Source organism: Emydura macquarii, unplaced genomic scaffold (genome assembly GCF_026122565.2).
Source record: "Emydura macquarii macquarii isolate MOO-44397 ecotype Brisbane River unplaced genomic scaffold, CSIRO-AGI_Emac_v2 contig_2171, whole genome shotgun sequence".
In the NCBI taxonomy this organism is placed as follows: domain Eukaryota; kingdom Metazoa; phylum Chordata; order Testudines; family Chelidae; genus Emydura; species Emydura macquarii.
The window spans coordinates 1,295,710-1,313,306 of NW_027132308.1; the positions used below are offsets into that span (position 1 = coordinate 1,295,710).

Genomic DNA, 17,597 nt, shown 5'->3' on the forward strand with positions numbered 1-17,597 from the left:
ATGTAGTTGCAATAACTGATGCCTGTTTGTCGTGTACTGCTCTTTTCCTCCACTTCAGCCTCATGGAACAGTGACAGGTCATGTCAGGAGAAAAATGTGAAAAGGAAAAGAGTGAGAGAATAAGAAGAATAAGGGTCCTGGCATGTCCTTTCTCTATATAGGTTTCCTTGTGTATCTATTGTATAAACAAGGTGCCTATACTTTGGTATCTGTGTGCTTTTATATGCTCATAAAATGTGTTATATGTCATGCTATAAACATGAAATAATAATCATGATTCTGTCATAAAGATGCTGACAAAACACCAACTATACAAACAGCTCTGTATGTCTGTTTTCCAAGGATGAGAAATCATTTGATAGGGATAACAATAAAAAGCTTAAAATACTTTTATGGGATTTTTGGTTTGTTTTGTTCTTTAAAAAGCATTTGAGTCCACCCAAATGGCATGGTCCATCTGGGATGTACTGCACTTGTTTATGAAAGCAACTGAGCAGTCTTTAGAGTTTTTCTTAAGAAGATGTGGATATTTTTAATGAGTTAGGAAATATCAAGTTAAAATAAATATAAAATATATGAACAGCTGATAGTACATTGCAGATGTGGACAAGAAGTCACCACTTTTATTATTGTAGTGTCAGACAGAAGGGCCAGCTAAGTGGCAATGAAATAATATCTTCCTCTATCTGTCTTCTATATCAAATCACAAAAGTGATGAAAATTTGAGTATTAGTTTATGATATAGTGCAACCAGAACTGGTAGGGATTGACAAACCAGTGGACGTAATAAATAATAAAATGAAAGAAACTGATGTTTATTAGAGTTGGTTGAATAATTCATTGGGATTTATGTGGGTGTGCATGTTTTGGGGATTTTTTTTCATTGTATAATTATTAACAAACTTTATTTCATTCTTTGGCCATCCATAATTTAAATTTAGAACTCAGTAGAAAGATACCCCAAGCTGAAATCTTAAAAGGTTTTGCAGAGGCTTTTTTGTTACAAACTGAATGGGATAAGGGTTTCTGGAAGATGATGATTTATATGTAAACAGTTTCTGTTGACAGAATAGCATCATGACCTCATGCCCATATAATTCTCACTGGAGTAAAGAGGGATCCTGTACACAGGACTCTTCAAGAATGTTCCTGAGTTAAATTAAAGCAGGCAAAGGAGTGGAATGTGTTTGGTGGATGTCTGAACTGATATGGAGGAATCTGGGAGGATGCAGAGAAGAAACTACATCACAATATTTCTCTGCCCTAAAGTACTTCTGCATTATCTAAATTGAGCACTCAGATAATTGAATTTACAATAGCTCAAGACAACATGGATACCATTTAAACTGGATAAAGATGGGCAGGGGGATATGCTGATCCACCCTGAATGGATTTTAAAAGCCAGGCACTAAAGGCATGTCTAAGCTACAAAATTAAGTCAACCTAACTTACGTCAGCATCCAGCTGCCAGAGTAATTACATCGTGTGTGCATGTCTAGACTTTGCTCTTCATGTTGGCAGTGCGTGTCCTCACCAGGAGTGCTTGCAAAGTTGCACCGATTCAATTGACAGTGTGGGGCATTGCAGGATGGCTTCTGATAGCCAGCAACAGTCGATGTAAGTCTACACTAACACTGCGTCAACCTAAATACATCCATATTGTCTCTATGCCTCTTGTGGAGGTAAAGTTATTAAGGGGATGTAGCGGGCGAGTCATGTTGGCATGAATGAAATTTTAGTGCAGACACTTACAGAGTTAGGTTGATATAAATTGCCTTGCATCGACCTAACTCTGTAGTGTAGACCAGGACTAAGTGTTTGCAGAAGCACAGGTCCAGTGACTCACTCTGGCTAAGTCACAGCGATTTAAGACTCTTAGGCCAGGTCTACACTATAAGCTTACATTGGTATGACTACGTTGCTCAGAGGTGTGAAAAATCCACACCCGTGAGCAACACAGTTATACCCACCTAACCCCCTAGTATAAACAGTGCTATGTCAACAGAGGGTTCCTCTCATGGAGGTGCAATGACTCCACTGACAGGAGAAGCTCTCCTATTGGCATAGTAGTGTCTTCATTGAAGTTCTACAGCTGCACCGCCACCATGTTTTAACACCACCTGTATTATCTGTCTTGTGTAGTTGAACTTACCTTTGGTTTACCTTGTAACAAAGGCAACAAACCCCATAGCAGTTCACAGCTGTTCACGTACTGGAAGTCATACATCCTGACCAATAGGAGCCAGCTGTCTAATTCAGCATAGCATAGATACTTCTGTCTAAGCTCCTGTTAACATTTCTTTTATTTACTTAGAAGCTGCTTAATTGCAGAGGATAAACTCTTCAGGATTCTCTCAAGGATATGACTTCCTGTTGCTGTAGGAGAAAAACATGTGAACACTAGTGCTAGCTATGATGTTTGTTGCCTTTGTTACAGGGTAAGCCTGTCATGTTTGGAATTCTGTTGCTTGAGATCAGTAAAGTACACACTCTATGCCAGTGTCCATGTCACACACCCTCATCTTCTGCTAGTGCTGAGCATAATGGCACTGGATTGAAGGGAAGAAGCATAAGGGTGCCAAATTGTAACACCTAAATCAAAGACTGTGGAGATATGGTTGACACTGTGTACTGCAATATAAACGATGCAAAGTTCCTGTGCTCTAACTCTTTCTCTCTAGTGCTCAGCATAATACTTTGCATTTCTATAGTGCCTTTCATGAGATTTTAAAGTGCTTTCCAGATGTTAATTAATTCATTAATAAAGCCTCAAAACATCCTTGTAAGGTTGGTATTTTTATGGCCATTATCTCTATGATGAAACGGAGGCATAAAGAGTTTAAATTAGCATCTAAGGTAAAAATAGAAATGAGATCTTCTGACTTGCTGTCTTGCATTTTGAATACTTAGAAAATTCCCAGTTTATAATCATACAAATATACGAATAGGGTTATATCACTAGTCCCCTGATCAGAAAAAGGCCATATGAGTGTACAGTTTCAAAGGAAGTCAAACAGACATCCAAGTCTAATAAAACAACAATGATGGGTGATTTTAGCTAACAGCACATGAACTAGTCTATGTCACAATTGGTCAGGTTTAAAAACACACCTTACCCAACACCTCACGTTACTGTTTCTAGCATACAAGAAGGAGAGGCTATTCTAAATTTAGCCCTAAACAACACACAGGAAATGGTTAAGTGGAGCCATTACATAAAAATTACCACAAGTAATTAAGTCATTATAATTAAGCCATTATAATTAAGTTAAACATTTTCAAGGGAAGAATTGTACCAAAAATTAGCTCTGCAACACTAAAGTTTAAAAAGGAGAAATTTCAAAAAAGGAGTAAAGTGGTCAAAAATATCTTTAAGTCAAAAGTATCAAAATGAAAAGTCTTAGACTCAGCATGAAGGCTAAAGGATACAGTAACAGAAGGAATTCAGACCCCCAAACAAAAAATAATCATAGAATCATAGAAGATTAGGGTTGGAAGGGACCTCAGGAGGTCATCATCAAAGCAGGATCAACCCCAACTAAATCGTCCCAGCCAGAGTTTTTGTCAAACTGCATCTTAAAAACCTCTAAGGATGAAGATTTCACCACATGCCTAGGTAACCCAGGAAGGCAAGGGGAAAAATATAGTTGTGTCAAGATGTGATTCAAACATGCATTTGTAAGAAAATGGAATTAATTTTTGCATTGTGTAGCAGGGGCAGTGCACAGCCCTCAGTCTAGTGTACTGGCCACTGTCACATGTGCTGTATTGTAATGAATGTTAGCTTTTGTGGCCTTGTGTCTTAATATGATAGTAAAATATATCCATACTGTTTGGGCTTGCTATACGGTGCACAGTGTAAACAGACCACTTGATTTTCCTTTTAGTCAATTCTCACGCTCATTTCCTATTGCTATGTGGGCATTATAATTGGGCCTTACAATTAGTCTGTATGAAGATAGCAATGAATCATGGTTCTGAGAAATCAAATAGTATTTTGAAGACTAGGATAGCTGTAAGGCATTGGTGTCAGTTTATAGCATTGACTGACAACAGTTAGGATATAAGTAGGATTTTAGTCTGTTTCCAAAAGCAAAAGGCAGGTCTGTTTAGCACAGTAGGCCTCCTGATCTTACTTCCCTTTTCCTGATATCCTGATGACATTGTTGTCTTGGTTGTTTTGGATTTTTGTTTAACTAGCAACTCTTCTTTTTCTGCGACACAGAGATGTTATCTCTGACTTTGCAGGGCTTTGCAGTATTCTTGGGAAGTTTTGTGAGCTGGCCTGCATTTTCAATTATATAAACTTTATTTCAACAAAGTCAGCTGAGAGGTTCAAATTTTGCTGTCTCTTTTTTTGTAATTTAACTGTTACAGTTAATAGGCAGATGACCTGTAATGGAAGCAAAAGGCTCTTACTGTGGAATTCCAGTGAAAACTAATACTGTATCGTTCAATTGCTTATTTTACATTCTGCATCAAAAATCAGGATCAATCAATAAGGAATTTTCCTGTGCTTCCTTTCTTTTGTTTATACAGCCACCAGCTTGCCCTGATTATAAGGTTTCTGCTGAATGTTACAAGAATAGGACAAATTACTTAATGTCACTTTTGTGTTTATCTCGGGGGGACTGTGTCCTACTCTGAATTCTGGAAGACTTTCTGCACCCAGTTCCAACCAAAAATATATGACACATCACCTGTATTTTAAAATTAATTTTCCAATATTAATTACCTGAACCTGGTAACAGGCTTTTGTTCATTATATTAAAAACTAAGAGTGCAATCTTGGCCCTATTAAAGCTAATGGCAAAACTCAAAAAAAAAAAAAAAAAAAAAAAATAGATCCATAATTTCACCTTACTTGTTGGTGAAAATAAATGTTGTTTTTCTAATGACTAAATCCTTTCCAGCAAGTGTCTGATGTGTTGTGGAACCATTCTCATATTCATTATGATGAGTAATGTTTGGGGAACTTAGCAGACTTTTGTTTAATGTCAGTAGTATTTTCTCTGACGTGCTTCTATGGTAATACATTATATTTGATAAGCAGCAGTTAACATTTTATGTAGCATCCAGTACAATTATTAGCTATTGAAATATTACTTTTCATAAAAGGTTTGATGCTGCTTTTGAAAATATACCTATTGAGGTTCCAGTAAGTGCCATAAAGTTCTGCTGATTGTATAATAAGGACTGTCACCCTCACCTCCTTACACCGTAGATAACAGATGGATTGCTACTTGCAATGCTTCTGGAAAGTGAAAATGAAAATTAACATGTGTTATATTGTTCATTCTCTTTCTCTCCTTTAACTGAAAAGTAAACTAATTGCTCCTAGTGATCAGCAAATTAAGTTTATTTGATACAAGTGATGGAGACTGGCTTCTCCACTGACTGAGAATGTGACAGTGTTATTACCTAAAATATTTTTAAAATGTAAATGTCACTCCCTATATGTGGGTGAATGTACCACAGTAAAACAGGCATGTCTAATGCCTAGTAGATTCAGATTACCTCACTGGTTTATGAGCTACTGCCATGCTTAGGAGAGGGCAGACTTAACTTGGGGTTAACGTGGGGCTGGAGTTCATTAGTTGAGGTACTCAGTCATTCCCTCATGCAACTGGGCCGTGCCCTCTTCCCTGCCAGTGCCAGCCATCTTTGGTGATAGGCAGCCCATCAGTGTGTCCTGTGGTGAAGAGGTGTTGTGTTGAGATATGGACAGACTTTCCATTATTGGGAGTCCTGGCATTCTGAGGAGCAGAATTTGGCTTAACCTGGAGATGAATGGATGCTTGTGCAGTATTTACAAGGTTTTAATTGTGCTATATGCTAGAGAAGGCATCCCAGTCTGTGCTATTGTTCTTCAATAGATTAAGTAATGTTAGGATGATTATTTTTTTTAATCTGACAGCATATACCTTCATGTAATGCATGGCAGATCCACAACTTGATTAGCTTACACTGCATTCAGGGTGTATCTTAAAACCCATTAAATTCTTAAGTGATAAAAGTTAAGTGAGCTTCCACCTCTTCCACTATTATATTGCTTGTTAGAGCTGCGTATAGTTTTTATGTGAAGGAGTTCTGCATGCAGAAATGCCATTGCAAGTGCCTTGCTATTTAGAGAACATTTAGAGGAACTAAATAAACAGTGGTAAAACATATGACTACAGTGTAAGAATATTGGGTATTTATTTGCATAGAATATCTCTTGTATACTATATGTACTTTAGTGACAGAACTGAAGAAGTTTCGCTTTTGGTGTATTTGTATACTGTAATATAGCCTTCATAGTGAAATCTGGCTTAACTGAAGTCAATGGGGATTTTGCCTTTAACTTCAGTGGTGTCAAGGTTTCAGCTTCAGTTTTTAACTTAAGTGTAGAAGATTTTGTTTGTTTGTTTTGGGGCAGTGTTATTTTTATTGTTAGCTTATGTCTTTGGAATGCTGAGCATGTCTATCTAAATAAATTAAAGAGGTGTTCAGTCCAAATGTAAAGTATCTAAACCTAGGATCTGGTTATTTGAAGTGATTACAAATAAATAAATAAATAAATAAAAATAGCTTGTTAAGTGAACCTTTTGTTGTTCAGTTCTGTTTATTTCTTCTTATAAAACTGGTGTGACCTGTTTCTCCAAATCCCTAGCTTCCTACTGTTTTATACTTATAGCAACCTAGTAAAATATTTTTGCCCTTAAAAAAACCCTCTGCCTGAAGTTCCTTTCCTTCTTCTTTGATTAAGATCAAACCTTGGATTCTGGAGTTTTGTTCTGGGTTCTATTTATATGTTGCATATCCTGTATTTTGTTTTTGTGTATTTGCAGGCATATGAGTTGATTTTACAAAATACACAGCAATGTGTACCTGTCCATCTGAGGTCAGATGCAAGCCTGCTTCTACATGTAAACAATATTTGTTACCTTGACAAATTAGGAAAGAATCTTTTGATCTGTGATATTGGCTGTTAATATAAAGGCTTAATTAAACCCAAATGAAGAAGAAATTTAATATTCAGAACATTCAAAATATGAGTTATGTAGTCTGAATCCCTAGGTTATTATACCACCTCATTTCCAAAATTCAAATGCCTTGTGAAGCTTGCATTGTTAAGCAGTGTAGTGACTGACAGGAGAATTTCCAGTATGCAGTGGTAATTTTATTCTGATGCTTGTTTTATGATGGTCAATGCACACTTTTATTTCAACAGGACCTACAAACTTGGGTGAATGGTGCTAATGAAAATGGCTTTGTCCTCGTCTCATTTGGAGCTGGAGTGAAATATTTGTCAGAAGACATAGCAAATAAATTAGCACATGCTCTGGCAAGACTTCCTCAGAGGGTTATCTGGAGGTAAGAACTACATTATAATATGTGTTTGAGGTAGATTTGAAGGTTTCTCACCTCATGTTTGGGCTGTCCTGGTTTGGAGGCAAATTGATTTGGGATATAAAATGTAGATAGCCTGGGTAGCAAGAGGACTCAACTCTTTCATGAAAGGTGACATTTTTTGCCCTTTTTTAAAATCTCCCCCTCACTTCCTCACAAAACCTGGATTTGTAGCACTGTTCTTGTAGTCAGGAAACACAGGAGTCTCCTGGCAGAGAGCAGTGTAGGTTATACTCAAGCACAGGGGTGTAAGCCAGAAAAAAATGATAGAACAATATGAGGGACTCTGTGAGGGTATGTATGACATTTGGGGCTTTTTAAACATCACTGCTAGCTAAAGACCTCGTATTAGGAAGTGGGAATGACATGCTATGGACTTCATATTGGGGATGGGGCCAGGGAAACAAACGTGACAGGAAGGAAAGAGAAAGGGCTGTGTGTGAACAAGAACCTTTGTTCAGGAAGGAAATTCCCATCCTCTGAGCTGTCTCTCTCTCTTCTCTGTCTCCAGTTGTCTCTGTCTGTCTGTCTTCATTGCCTGCAGCTCCTTGTTGTTTGTGTTTCCCCCCATCTTTATCTTTATGTCACCTGTTAAACACAAAGAGGGAAAGAGAATATCTCCCCATTTTCTTGTCTGAAGTGATTAACAGGAATATCACATGGATGTGGAGACTCCTCTGTCTAAGCATGAGGCATCTTCACCCTCTCACTTGGAAACTTAGAAATCTCCCCCATGTCTGAGACTGGTCCATAGCTACTTGCATTCCTTAGCTTACTGTGTAACAATAATTAGGTAGAAAGTTGTGAGGAATTCTGCCTTTCCAGCATCTCCTTTATTGTGGGTGACAGCACTTTTGTCAAATGCAAATGTTGATTGTGTGTTTCAAGTCTATCAATTTCAGAGCTTTTGAGAATTTATTTTGTAAGATCGTTGTCTGCTGTGAATTTTAGGTTTTCAGGAAGCAAGCCGAGGAATTTAGGAAATAATACAAAACTCATAGAATGGTTACCACAAAATGACCTCCTTGGTGAGTACCCAATGTGCTGGAAGCCTTTTTTTTTTTTTTTAAATCAAGGGGTATATCTGCACTGCTGGGGCTACACTGATTGATGCAGAGGGATCGATTGAGCGGGCAGTGGAGACCCGCTCAATCGATCCCAGAAGTGCTGTCCGATCAATGCAGTAAATCCACTCCTCGAAAAGAGTAAGGCTGTGTTGACCAGAGAGTGTTTCCCGTCAACGCAGCATAGTAGAGACACCACCGTAAAGGAACGTTCATAGGTCGATGGGAGATACAGTAGTACCTACTGTAGCTTGTGTATCTCCCGTCCACGGCAGCTGGCAGCGTAGATCAGGCTAAGGTGTGTGCAGTTGATGCTGTTGTAACATTAGTTATTTTAAAACAAACAACTTCGATACCAGAAATTCATCTGTGAGAATGCAGAACTCACCATGGATACAAGGTAACAAAACCAACCATTTTTTATGCTCTGAGTGCAAAAGAAAAGTAATAAACCTGTGCTAATTAATTAAGTTTGTCATGTATTGAGAATATAACAGAAGGAGAAAAAATAACAGACTTCCATTTTCAATTGCTTACAATTTTCTGAAAAATTCTCCATTCTAACTGTAAATTTTCCAGATGATTCTCTGCCTGGAGGGATTTGTTTGCTTGTTTTACACATTTGTTTGTTTTTTGACTGGGGGAGGTTCAACAAAATCCCTGATCTTTAAAATTTAAGTACGCCAGTTGTCTGGAGGACTTCTCCTTGTGCTAATAGTTTACAACAAACCAAACCCTAATTTATTTCAGTATTTAAAATCTCAGGGAAAACTTTTCCAGAACATTATGACACTAAGGACCAGGTCCTGCTTTCTCAGTTTCCCTTTTTGTAAAGTGGTCATTGATTAATTAATGTTTGTACAGTTCTTTGAGTATATAAAGTGCTATCTAAGGTAAGATGATTATTATTCTCATTTGGTTGTCATAATAGTTGACAGACATTCATTTTTGGTTAAGTAATCAAATTACTTGGAAATTAGGGCCTCCAAAGGAATCAAAGAGTGTGTCATCTTTAGTTAAGCACTTACAACATCTATAGTGACTGATAGCTGGATTGCTGCAAAGATAATAGTGACGTTCCCAGCAATTGAAAAAATCATGAGTGTGGCTCAGTCAGTGACTTTTATTGGCTAGAATTCTGCAAGAGAATTTGCACCATACAGAAAACCACCCCGGAATACCCAAACACAAAATTTGATAAATTTCATAAATTCATTCCTTCAGTCATCTGGTAGTTTCTCTTACACAAAACATTGCTCATCGCCTGTGTTTCTTAACTCCTCCCTAAATTCATATGCCTGTACTGTCCCGTAAAGTCACCACCACTTATGTGGCCATGATTGTTCCTCAAAATAAAAGCAAGATGCCAACAATTCTTTTTCTTAAACACAAGGGCTAAACTAAGTCAGGTATATCTGCAGGGACTGTTCACTGTTTTCCCTAATCAAATATAGTGTATAGCAATAAATTAACATTAATATTATTTTATTAATTTATGCATTTATTATTTGTATTGTGGTAGTAGCTAGAGGCCCAACTCCCTTGTTTTGGGCTCTCTATAAGCACAAAACCAAAAGATGTTCCTTGCCCCAAAGAGGTTATAATACGTTACACATTTTATTCCTTTTACCTCTGCATAAATCCCTTTATCAGACCAACAAAACATAGGCCTTATTCAAAGCCTTTGAAGTAGGTGGAAAAACTCCTTTTGACATCAATGGGCTGTGGACCAGGTCACATCTGAACTAGGGGAAAGCTCTGATCTATCTGAACCTATATGTACAGAGTATAACAGAGAAGACATAAATTATTTGCTTAAGCTGGAGTGAAAGAGGAGCTCCAGAAGAGTCTGCTTTAAAGCTCCTATCTTGAGCCTACACCTTCCTTTGGTCAGAGTTGCTGAGGTCTATGAGACCTTCTCTCTGTCCCCTATCTCCTCTCTATTTCTTTCTCTAATGGATGGTTCTATTAAAACTAAGCTGGCCAAGTGGAAGGTTATTTATAGAACTTTCACTAGCCTATCTCCAGAAGAGCTGAGAAGAGTCAAGAGATAGGGTTTATTTTATATTTCCTTTAGGTTTCACAGCTGATTAAAAAAAAAGTTGCTGAATTATCATTAAAAAGTACAGGATTTTGTGGCCTTAATAAATGGGACAACCACATCGAAGAAAACTTTATATACTGCAAAAGCTATGCATCATTTATGTAGAAATTTGTCAGAATCAACATAGCTTGGAACACTGCTGACCCGTAACTGTTAGTAAGTGAGTAGTATATAATATTTGCTTTACTAGCAAACACTTCAAATATGCAATCGTTGCTAATGTATTCAATGAAAATTCAAAAACACACAGACACACACAATTGATTCATATTGCACCAAAACAAACCTGAGGAATGTGTATATGTGGCAATATAGTTATATATTTGCTGCTTGTTCCTACAGAAGCATTATCAAACATAGGATGTGGATTACAAATTGATAATGACCTCTCTCAGTTTATTTATCAGGATACGAAGCCATAACTGTGTTATCTAAGCACCTGAGAAATAAGAAGTCAAACAACTGAATCTCAGAAATAATAATTTCTTTTTAATGAATGTTTAAGATTTATTCCTATAGGCCTTTTCATTTTGTGTCAACAGTGTATGAAAACACTGCTGAGTTTAGAGCTTCTGGTTACCTATTGTTTGCAAAACAATCTAATGAGTCAGTCTGAGGAGGAACTTATTAAAAAGTAAGAGAGAGAGAGAGTGTGTGTGTGAGAGAGAGAGAGATTTAATGATAATGTAGGGACAAGAAATGAGTTTTAACCAAAGTAGTTTTGCTGTGGTAACCACATTACTCTGGGTCAGTCAAATTCTTCTATTTAATACAATAGTACATTGTTACGATTACATTCAGACCATTTGACCCCCGAAAAAGTTCATTATTCTGTCACTAATGACTCTTATTTTTTATGAATTCTTGGGGATAAGGACTCTTTCCTTGGTTCATTTATAATGCTAAGTTAGAATGTACCAATGTTAGTAATCAATAACAGTCAGTTAAAAGTAATCAGCTTCTGTCTCTCATAAAACTGATGTTTTATTTTGTTAAAATAAACACAAGGCTATACAGGCTGCTCCAATTCAACCCTCTCATTCCTTCAACTTTTCCAGCAAATCAGAGTAATCTGAAATCACTCAGTGCTGCTTTCCACTCTAAAGAGAAACCTGAGGAAAGAATACATTGAATGTGAATCCTTGGGTGGGTCTGGGGATACCATGTGAACATAACTTAAAGGTCTCCTGGAATAGACCTAATCAGAACCTCTTAATATCACACTTACCACTTATATTAGTTATTTTATCCTATATGTGTAGAATGAGATTTTCATTTTGTTGAATATACTCCGTCTTGTATATTGAACTATCAGGAATGAGAAAACATCTATTGCAAAATTCTATGGCCTTAATTCAAGAAGATACTTGAGTACATATATAACTTCAAGCAATTGAGTGTACTTTCCTGAACTGAAGTCATAAAACTTGAAAGTAGTTGCAATATACTCAGGTTTTGTTAAGTATTTCATACTGTGCCTCACAAAATCTTATTTGAAAAAATCGTTCAAATTGGTTTGGACAAAACAGTGGATTGAAATAAAGGATAATGATAAATGGCAATATATTAATTTGGCAGAGAGAGGCATGCAATGGGGAGCTGTTTTTTAACATGTTCATCAATGAACTGGGAAAGGATTTAAAACAGCATATTAATGCTATTATTAAGATGACATTTGATTGGAAGGAGTTGTGAATGCAGTAATAGTCTTTTCTATTTCTAATTTCAATAATTCTATGATACATAATATACATGTATGTAAAGCATTTTTTCCCCTTTACTTCGCTGCTCCTCTCTTTAGGTCATGCTAACATTAAAGCCTTCCTTAGCCATGGTGGTTTGAACAGTATTTTTGAAACTATGTACCATGGAGTGCCTGTAGTGGGAATTCCCCTCTTTGGAGACCACTATGATACTATGACCCGAGTGCAGGCCAAAGGCATGGGAATATTATTAAACTGGAAGACAATTACTGAGGATGAACTATATGGAGCACTGGTGAAAGTCATTAATGATCCCAGGTAAGGAATTGTTTTTTCTAAATTGCCATTGTGGGACAAATCTTTATGCAAATGATGATTTGTATGCACAAATATTTATACAAATGGAGAGTAGTGCACATAATTGTGTTCCTGCCTGGTCATCTAACATGCACAAGGAACATGCACAAGGAAATGCAGGCATTATGCAGGCAAATGTCCTGTACATAACTCAGACAAATCTTTCAGATATTTAGTACTTTATCTGCCATATTACAAATCATTATCCTCATTTACTTTTCTTTGTAAATATGTACAGTCACCATGGGAAGATCTCTAACCTTTAATCCTATAATTCTCAAGGACAACCATAATGAAGATGAGCCCAGCCCTTTTTTCCCCATACACTTTGTCCCTCATTATACAGCAAAGTGTCTGTGTATCTGTCTTCATGCAATCACTATGAATCAGCATGTGGAATAGTCATTATTTGCTCTGCTACCTGGGAAGTTTAAACACATTTTTATGCATGTACTTGGCTCCATCAGCTGAAATATTTGAATTGTAGCTGATCCAAAATTGTTGTCTGGGTCACGTGGTATAAATAAAAAAATGCATACAAAACGGTAACCTTGCCTTGTTTGTCCGCAGCTTGGCTTAAAATGAACACAAAGTTCTCTTTTCTCATCCCAGAAGCAGATTTCTCTTGGGGCCAGGTGTGTCATTCAGGTTGATCAGAAAAATGTTTTTCTCTCTCTACAGAGGATTATGAATGTGAGGTCTTGATTGTCTGTCATAGTTCAACTGGACTCAGTGGTAGCCTGGGTTCATGAGTTGGCTTCTATGTGGGCATGTCTGGAACTACTGTTGTCATGTTTTCATCTGCAGATACTTCAATTTGGCATATGCATGAGTCACTTCAGTCTGATTCTATTTGCCTGCCACTGCTCTCATATCTGAAGTCTTCTCTCACTTGGTGGTTAGAGGACAAGACTGTCTTGCTGAATTTGCCCTTGGGTCTCTCCTTAATTTGCACAATGGTCATGACAGACCCTTTGGATGAAGTGTCCACTTGGCGCACACGATGACAAATGTCCACTAATAGCAGAGAGAGCTTTCTCCTTTTACAGACTAGATGGTCTAGCATGTTATCACTATTCAATGACAGAATGAGGGGCAAGATGCTAAGGATCCAAAGATATAATAGCACCACAGAGAAATATCGTAAACAGGGTGGCATGAAGAACATTGATTGATGGGACAGCAAAGCCTATCCTGTCCTCTTGTGCACAGAAGGAATTGCCTGTTTCTATTGACCTTTTATATTGTGTGAGTCTCCATCTGCTGGTAGAAGAACTAATGCAATACACTGTAGGAGCTTTGGAGTACCGAGTTGATAGGAACAGTGTCTGTGGATGACACTTTTATTGTCTTGGGGCAGGACAATGCTATGAGTAAATGAAATAGTCACCAGGAGTAGGGTTTCAATGAAAGAAAAAATATCGAAGTAGGAAGTTGCAAGGGAAATCTAATGAACCCCATTTATATCAGTCTTCCACTGTACAATTATCTGATCTGAGGAAGGGAGGTTCCCATTAGTAATCTGTTGTCTTGAAACAAAGAGAAAAAATCACATCTCAACTCCAAACCTGAAAGATCTAATGTCATACAATATAAAAAACTGTTTGGACTATATTAGAGACACAGCGTATCACTTTATTGTATATTTCTCTAATAACTGGCAATTTTTCATACTTCATTGGAGAGGAATATAAATGAACAATATGTTGGACAGAGTACGTCTGTTTTAGTGGGAGCGGGAAATGCCTTTAATTTGATACGTTTAATTTTCAGCATGAATGACATTTCACTCTGTACAGAAAACCAACAGAATGACAGTGCATCACTAAAGTCCCATTTAAATTCTTCTGCTGGCCCTCTGTATGGGGTGATTGTTACCCCATGTTAACATATGAACAGATATCAATGCAGGTTCACATATTGCCAGTACTTTATTTATTTTTCTCAGAATATTTTTACTGTTGCATTGAAGATGACATACCAGTCTTATGATGCTTCTCAACTCCTGCCAACCACTGTTCTTTGTCATTCTCCTACCTAAATACCCCATTCAGTATGGAAAAATGCAAGTACATCTCTCTGTTCATTTGGACACTTGTTATTGAGAGCTAGATAATATTCTTAATTTGTCACATTGTTTCTTTCCCACAGCTACAGGCAAAGGGCCCAAAAGCTGTCTGAAATTCACAAGGACCAACCCGGTCACCCTGTTAATCGGACAGTATACTGGATTAATTACATCCTCCGACACAATGGAGCACAACATCTACGGGCTGCTGTTTACACCATCTCTTTATATCAGTATTTCTTACTGGATATTGCCTTTGTTATACTACTTGGTGCTGCCTTATTTTACTACATTTTGACCAGGATAGCAAAGTTTATCCATAAACAAAGCAAACATCTTTGGTCAAGTGATGAACATAGCACCGTTAATGGACATTACCACAACGGGATACCAAATGGCAAATACAGAAGAAATGGTCACATTAAACATGAAAAAAAGGTGAAATGAGCCAACTATTCCATGTACAGTAGTAACAAATCAGATCAATAATTGAATTTTATCTCTGTAACTTAGTCTAACATCTACTTAAGGTAAAACATCAGTTAACAGTTCTAACAATCCCCTACAATATGTAATCTTATGTGATGAGATTCTACAGAACTAGGAAATGTCTTTAAAAAAAGAAAACAAAAAACACAACCTAAAATGCAAAATGTATTTTATTCTTAATACTGATGCAGAGAGGATATTTTGGTACTGAAGTTTTTAGAAGCCTTAATTCTCTGAAATAATTAAATGACCATATTTATGATTTCCCAGTTTGTAAATCTGAATGTGTGTGTCCCAGATAAGAAAAGGTTTTCTTTTAGTTGCAAAGTTTTTTTATTTTCATTTAATATATATATATATATATATATATATATATATATATATATATCCCTCTTTTATCTGAGAGAATTTTAAACATAGCTCTGGGTTGTATTTGTTGAAAGTTTGACATGTTGTCTAAGAATGATGTTTAAATAAAGTTATCTTTCCCAGTGTTTGACAGCAATTAAGTTGCAGATTGAGAATGCAGCCATAAAAAAGAACTTTGTCAATACTGAACATTGAAGAAAAATGGTAAAAATATGTACTGCATTTTTTCCCGATAGGCTATATAACTCTTCAATTCTTTGCCATTGCTTTAGAGAAAAGGATTTTGATTAATCTAAGATAAGTTGTAAATTTTATATTTTATATTTATTTCTGTTTTATTTTATTTTATGGGGTTTTTTTTGCCTTTCCCTACATAAATAATTTATTCCACTGGAAGAAATGTAGGGGAGTTTTAATTAAATAAATAAAATGGCTGTGTGGGTAGAATGCATAATTCAGAAAAATAAATGAAACTCAGAAAATAATTTTTACCCCTGAGCTCAGTGCAAAGCTTTTGGCAGATCCTTGAGCAATGTGGAATCAAACCACTATTTGGGGTTTGTTTTTAAAAAAAAGTTGAATGTCTTTTCTAATAATTATTATTACACTATTAAGTTTTTTCTAAATCACAGTGTTGTAGATGTTCTCTTTCAACAGTTCTATCTGGAAGAACTATTAATTTATATTGGTCTGGGCCACACAGATATATTTGCCAACACTAAAGTCTCTGAAAGTGGGATAGGGGCTATTCTCTGGATTGATAACCAATGTATGTTTAGAAGTTTGATGTCATGCATGACATTAACCCTAGCAAACCAAACAGTTCATAGAGATTGTCTGTCTCCCCTGCCCCACTATGGCCCCCCTCTCCTCAACAATCTCTGTCAGTCATTGTAGCTGACATGGAGAGCGGGGATGCAGGGCACTGGGCATAAACAGAGCTATCTTGCTAAACCAAAGTTGGCAACTATGATTCAATGTCATTCTGTTTACTTGGAATTTGCACTACACAGGTTGTGAGTGTATGCTTTATTTATTTGTAGTTTGAAATCCCATGAATGACAGAGGAAGGAAATAAGCCCATTTATCTTGTGTTGTTCACTAACATGGGAAGAGTTGTGAAAATTATCGAATGCTGAGATCATCTTCATACACAGTGACATAATATTTCATTATCATTCCATCAGGAGCCTCTCTTCTATAGCAATAAATAACATTACAAATATGTTTCTAATTTATGGTACAGACATTTTTACTGCTTTCCGAATACTTGAAGAAAATGGTATTATAAGTAAGCTGATTAGTTATATCTTTTTACAATCTTATAAGTATGTAGCAACTAAAGGAACACATTGAGGCAATGAATGATGGGATGGTAACAGGACTTTGAGTGTATGAATGAGTTGCTTTTACTGTTTTTGGTGTATAAAAAGGTACAAAAGCACTGACCGGATGATTAAACATAATTTAATCTCCACTGTGATAAAACTTATGCAATAAACATGAATTTAATATAGAAATACTGTTGTTGGAAGTACATCTTTATTCAAATGATTTGTATTTGGTTTGGGTATCTGGTTTTGTATATTTATACATACACAATGTGTGTATGTATAAATGTATATATGTATGTTAAAATATGTATATGCTGTAGTGGTCAGTGTACACACTCATGGGCATGCTACGTATATGAAACACCAAACAAATACATTATTCTGTTTCCTCATAGTAAAAAGCCCATTACTGACAATGATTATAGTTTTCGTTTCCCCTGAATCCCCAGCCAGATTTAAAAAAATGCAGTGGTATAAGAATTTCCAATATTTATACTAAACTCTTCAATAAAGTACAGTTTGCAAGAAGCAGCTTTTTTTGTGAAGCAAAATTTATTTGTAAATTACTTGGTTCTTTTTGGCCATCTATTGGGGAGGATAAACAAAAAAAGAGTGACAATCACATATTGGGTTTCTAAAGAACAAAGTGTTCATATATCAACAAATTCCATTTTTGTATGATAGTGTAGAAATTCATTTAACACTGACTTTTATACC

At 36.4% G+C, this 17,597-nt stretch overlaps 1 protein-coding gene across 2 annotated transcripts in view; it reads left to right on the forward strand.

Annotated features, from left to right (window-relative positions):
* Window positions 1-17,388, forward strand: part of UGT8 (UDP glycosyltransferase 8) — a 72,112-nt gene extending 54,724 nt beyond the window's left edge. Inside the window, exons 3-6 of one of the 2 annotated variants that reach the window (XM_067558678.1) lie at window positions 7,214-7,356; window positions 8,344-8,420; window positions 12,362-12,581; window positions 14,772-17,388. In XM_067558678.1, coding sequence (XP_067414779.1) covers window positions 7,214-7,356; window positions 8,344-8,420; window positions 12,362-12,581; window positions 14,772-15,135 — 804 coding nt within the window. In that variant the 3' untranslated portion in view covers window positions 15,136-17,388. Of the gene's footprint in view, window positions 1-7,213; window positions 7,357-8,343; window positions 8,421-12,361; window positions 12,582-14,568 lie in introns of both variants that reach the window. The other variant, XM_067558679.1, reaches the window with a different exon arrangement.
* Window positions 17,389-17,597: the final 209 nt, after the last annotated feature.